Genomic DNA, 4906 nt, shown 5'->3' on the forward strand with positions numbered 1-4906 from the left:
ATTTGGCTTGACCTGCGTGGGAAATGCATTTGCAAACCCTAAAATCCCTCGCAGAGCCGTAACGGCCAAGGCAGGGCTGGCTCCACCCCAAACGCCGGCAGCGGGCTGGGCCCGTCGGGTGGGGCGTGCGTCAGACAGAGGGACCGCATTTCTTTCCATCTCCTGCTGTTGGCAGGAAGAGCTTGAACGGGGTTTTCTGGCAAACCCAGTTGTATTCCCCAGTACAGGTTTCGTCCTCCAGCGCCTCATCTTTCAGCGTCCAGCACATTTCACCCGTCTCCCCCGGGCTGTGTAAGCTGCAGAGAATCATAGAATCATACAATCATCTAGGTTGGAAAAGACCTTTAAGATCATCAAGTCCAACTGTTCCTCTAACCCTGCCATCCCACCACTAAACCACATCTTTTTCCACCAGGCAGCATTCCAGCCACTCTTCCCCAAGCCTGTAATGGTGCATGGGGTTGTTGTGAGCAAACAATTTGCTTGCCCGAGAGGAGCAACCTCTTCCAGGCTTCTTGCAGAAGAGGGGAGGTAGGGGAAGGGTTCTCCTGCCCTTTCTCTGCACCATCGCATGGTGCAAGAACCATGGGGGGGTTAGCCCAGTGTCCTGGTTTCGGCTGGGATAGAATTAATTTTCTTCACAGTAGCTAGCAGAGTGCTGTGGTTTGGATTTCGTGCCAGAAGAATCTTGATAACACACTGATGCTTTTAGTTGTTGCCAAGTTGTGCTGAGACTACTCAAGGACTTTTTGAGCTTCTGCTCGGCCAGGTGCATGAGAAGCTGGGAGGGGGCACAGCCAGGAGAGCTGCCCCCAGCTGACCAAAGAGCTATTCCAGCCCATATGGTGTCATGCTCTGGGGCAGTTGGTTGATCGGTCGGCGGCTGGGGGAGAGTGATCACGGCTCAGGACGGGCTGGGCATCAGTCAGAGGGTGGTGAGCAATTGTGTTGTGCATCATGCGTTTTGTATATGCTCTTACCAGCCTCATTATTACCATTATAATTATTTTCTCTTATTAAACTGTCCCAGTCTCAGCCCATGGCTCTAACCTTTTTTTTTTTCTTCCCGATTCTCTCCCCCATCCCACTGAGGGGGAGGGGAGCGAGCGAGCGGCTGCGTGGTGCTGAGTTGCCAGCCGGGTTAAACCACGACACCCAGATTTGAGCGCAGGTTGCTGGGCTCACGAGAAGATCCGCAAGGAGCATGTGCAGGCCCTTAAAAGCCACGTTGGTGGCGTGGGGGTGGTGGGAGGTGTTGGGTTCCCCTGTTCCATAAACCCAACTCTTGGGCTGCAAAGCTTTGGCAAGACCATGGCACGGGCAGTGAAATGCTGGAGGGATGGGTCGGGGCATGGACCGGGGCTGAAACGGGGCAGAGCCGCTGCTAACGCTCACGGATTGTGGCTCCGCTCGTGTTTCCCTGGTGACAGGAGTGTTGTCCACCCACCTCTGCTTCTTTTCGGATGACGTGTGTTCAATCCACACCCGCTCCATGCCTCCGCCTGTGTTCTTCTTGATGTACTCCTGGGAAACGGAGGTGACCGGTTGCTTCCCAAGTCTCTCTCGGGGAGAGTTTTGTGGTGTGCAAAGCCACAGAGGAAACCTGCCTCGCTTCATCCCCAAATAGATGGGACGTGAATGCCCCCCGTGCTTTGAACACCACCACACGTGGTCCCTAGAGGCAACTTTGGGGTGAAAAGAGCTTAATTCAGAGCCCCAGACACTGATGTCTCCATCTCAGCTCTGCATCCCTCCTCTCCCCACCACGTCGCGGGTGGGTTGGGGGGACACGGAGGGGCTTTAGGTGACGATTCAGCCCCTTTTCCTCCCCCCGTCTCTTCTTAGGAGACATCAGAGCAGGAGATGGTTGCACCCCAATCACTCCTGCTGCCAGGCACTTTTTCCTTCCCTGCCCACCTAAAAAATAAAAAGACTTTCGGGTCCTTTCCAAGCCTTCTCATCCATATTTACCTTTCCTTCCGTGTCCTGGAACGTCATCAGCTGAGCCTCCTGATTTTTGCAGTCTTTCTTGCCTTGGGTCCAGTTCCCCTTTTCCTTGGACAGCCGGTAGCATCTGTCCCCGTGGAGTTGCCAGTCCTGGGGGCAGAGCTCGCAGCCAGGACAGGCTGAAGAGGAGGAAGAGCCATGAGCCCCCCCGTCCTGCTTTCCCTTGGGACAGAGTTAATTTTCTCCCCAGGAGCTGGTTTAGTGCTGGGGTTTGGATTTAGGATGAGAACATTGGGAACTCATCGATGGGTCAGTTGTTGCTGGGTAGTGCTTAGACCGGTCAAGGACTTCTCAGCTCCACCAGGGGCACAAGGAGTTGGGGGGGGCACGGCCAGGACAGCTGACCCAGATTGACCAAAGGGGTCTTCCAGCCCATATGATGTCAAGGAAGGGGACGGGACATGTTGGGAGCGATGGCATTTGTCTTCCCAAGTCACTGTTAGGCGTGATGGAGCCTGGCTGCCCTGGAGATGGCTCAACGCCCGCCTCCCCGTGGGAAGTAGCGAATGAATTCCTCGTTTGGCTTTGCTTGCCCACGTGGCCTTTGCTCACCCCACGCATTTTCTCACTTTTACCCTTCCAATTCCCCCCCCCCCCCATCCCATTGCAGGGGCAGCGAGTGAGCAGCTGGCTGGGGCTGAGCTGCTTCCCCAACCACCAGCCGAAGGGCACCAAGGGCTTCCCCACCCCCAGCTCTTTCCCACATCGTTGTGGTTTTTTCCCACTCAGCCACTGGTGACGAGGACTGCGGTAGGGTAACCGCAAGGACACGAATGGCTCTTTGGGGTGGAGGAAGGATGGTGAGGAACCTCCTCCCTGGGCTTGACCCTGCTCCTCCATGGTAGAGGGGTCAGGAAAAATGAACGTCTTCCTTGCAATGCTCCTCTTTGCCGAATAACCCTTGGCAGACTCTCACACCCCCAAGGGCATCCTTGCAGTTGGGTGGGAGGGAAGCCCCATCAAAGGTCCCACCTGAGCATCTCCCAGCAGAGCCGGGTGGGATCGGGGTTACCTGCAGGGCTCTCGCACTGGGACTTGCACAAATACTGCATCAGGGCTGAAATCATGGATTGCTCCGTGTGGTTCCTTCCCTGGAGCTCGCTGCCTTGATGGGGAGCGCTTGGCATCGCTGGGTGCAGGAAGCCCTGAAAAACTTGGAGCAATGACCTAGGGTGAGAAGCTGGGGCCATTTGGAGAGAAAACCCACAGAAACCAGGTAGGGTTTGGGTTGGATTTTGTCCAGCCCTCTGTGGTTGTGCCTGGTTAATTAAGCCAGCCTAGAAAACACCTTTTAGCCTCCACCCATTGCTTAAAAGCCCTGGGCGTAGGCCAGGTTTAGTTCAGAGGAGGTTTACTCCTGGTGGGTGATGCACCTCATCCCATCTCCATGGGGCAACCTCGTCCCTTCCGAAGGCTGAAATGCTAAAACCCAATTTCCCCTCCAGCTTTTGAGATGTAGGTAGGAGCTGGTTACTCACCCTGCACGCTCAGCACCACCACCACCACCAGCAGGACAAGGTGCCCCAGCCCGCTGGCTTTGAGGAGGACCCCATGCCATGGTGGGCACAAGGCAGGAGCTGAAAGAGGCCACATGTACACAATTTTCACATGAAAAAGCTGGGTTTTTTTTAGAGGAAAGCCCAGCCGGCAAGTTTGAGCAGAAGTTTACAGCTGCTTGGCTTCCTCCAAAAAAAACCAAAACACCACTGACGTGGTCTGGAGGTCGGATGTAGAAGTGAGGGCATCACCGAAGGGTGGCTTTCCAGGTGGGGGAGGGGCTGTAGGTACCCTCAAGAAGCGGCCTCCAACGATGGAGCTTAGCAGACCTGAAACCTTCTGAACCGGGCTTAATTTAGAGCCGGCGAAACCCATGCTCGTGGGTTTGGTGGGACATGGGCCTCTCCAGACCTCCTCCACCAGGAGCCCAGGCATGGTCTCAGCAGCTTTGCTTCCCATCCTGGTGTGTTGGCTCCCATTGGGCTTCTCGGGACCCATTTTTGCCACCGAGCGAAGGGTCTCAGAGACAAAACCGTTCATCCACCAGGTGGTCGGTGGCTTCCCTCTGCCCCCATCCCTTCCTTCTTTTTTTTCCCCTCCACACCAGCCGGGATCCAACCTCAGAGAACATCTAATCCACGTTCTCCATCTGTTTTGGGAACCTCAACACGAGCATGGAGAAGCAAGCAAACCCAAAAGTCTTCCCAACGCCAGCAAAGCTTGAAATCAGTGTTTTCCCCCCCTAAAAAAAAAATTCCATGCTTACCGTGACACTTCTCGGCAGGGGAAAAACCACCCCCAGGGCGCCTTAAATCAGCGTAAACAATTTCCCCGGCCATGAGCGGCTCAGGGGGCTGCGAGAGCGGCCCAAGAGCGAAGCCGTTCTCGGGCAACCTCCCGTCTTATGACCAAGCCGCTCGTGCCTGTGTCCGGCCCCAGGAAATGGCATTGCCTGGGCCTTTGATCTTTTTTTTTTTTTTTTAAATTTAGCTGTTCTGCGGCCTTCCTGTGTAAATCAAGGCTGGTGAGGGCGTTGGGGTCCTCTGGCCGGGGGCAGTGGCGCATCTGGGGGCGTAGAAGCACCTGCAGGGTTAACGCTTGCGCCAGGCAGCCAGGGCGAAGCACGGAGCTGACGGGGAAAAAATCATGAAAAAGCCTTTAAATAAGGTTCTTCAGGGCCAGGCTGAGCACACCAGGGGGCTTTGGTGTTTCCTCCCCGGAACGCTGGCAGCAAATGACTTGGAATCGCTTTGGGTCTGCGCGGGTTTGGACGCGGTGGTTGGGTTGTCCCGCGGCCGGGGGAGCCGATGGGCCCCATGGGGGGGAGCGCGGGGGCGACCGGCGCTGGCACTGGAAGAGGCAGAGAAGCTGCTTTGCCTTCCTGCTGCCCGCAGGCGGCCAG

General features: G+C 56.0%; 2 protein-coding genes across 2 annotated transcripts in view; one reads left to right on the forward strand and one right to left on the reverse strand.

Annotated features, from left to right (window-relative positions):
• Nucleotides 1–6: 6 nt before the first annotated feature.
• LOC104124433 (killer cell lectin-like receptor subfamily B member 1B allele C) lies at nucleotides 7–4900 on the reverse strand. The gene is made up of 6 exons (XM_035892113.1): nucleotides 4271–4900; nucleotides 3486–3584; nucleotides 3020–3160; nucleotides 1972–2126; nucleotides 1448–1524; nucleotides 7–296 (listed from the first exon to the last, which is right to left on the reverse strand). Exons 1-6 carry the CDS (start codon nucleotides 4341–4343, stop codon nucleotides 131–133), a joined length of 711 nt encoding a protein of 236 aa, XP_035748006.1. The 5' UTR covers nucleotides 4344–4900; the 3' UTR covers nucleotides 7–130.
• The window catches only part of LOC104124496 (C-type lectin domain family 2 member B), a 9391-nt gene continuing 7625 nt past the window's right edge, over nucleotides 3141–4906 (forward strand). Inside the window, exon 1 of the mRNA XM_035892165.1 lies at nucleotides 3141–3223. The gene's annotated coding sequence lies outside the window, so the exon portion shown is untranslated. The remainder of the gene's footprint in view (nucleotides 3224–4906) is intronic.

Source organism: Egretta garzetta, unplaced genomic scaffold (assembly GCF_000687185.1).
Source record: "Egretta garzetta isolate BGI_Z169 unplaced genomic scaffold, ASM68718v1 scaffold720, whole genome shotgun sequence".
Taxonomy (NCBI): Eukaryota; Metazoa; Chordata; class Aves; order Pelecaniformes; family Ardeidae; genus Egretta; species Egretta garzetta.

Bases quoted from the DNA above. Each gene is read 5' to 3' on its own strand.
- LOC104124433 (XM_035892113.1), bottom strand. From the start codon at position 4,343: ATGGCCGGGGAAATTGTTTACGCTGATTTAAGGCGCCCTGGGGGTGGT. The intron at 2,127-3,019 runs GTAACCCCGATC...CCTCCTCTTCAG, and splicing joins CCAGTGCGAGAGCCCTGCAG to CCTGTCCTGGCTGCGAGCTC. The intron at 297-1,447 runs GTGGGTGGACAA...GATTCTCTGCAG, and splicing joins TCATCCGAAAAGAAGCAGAG to CTTACACAGCCCGGGGGAGA.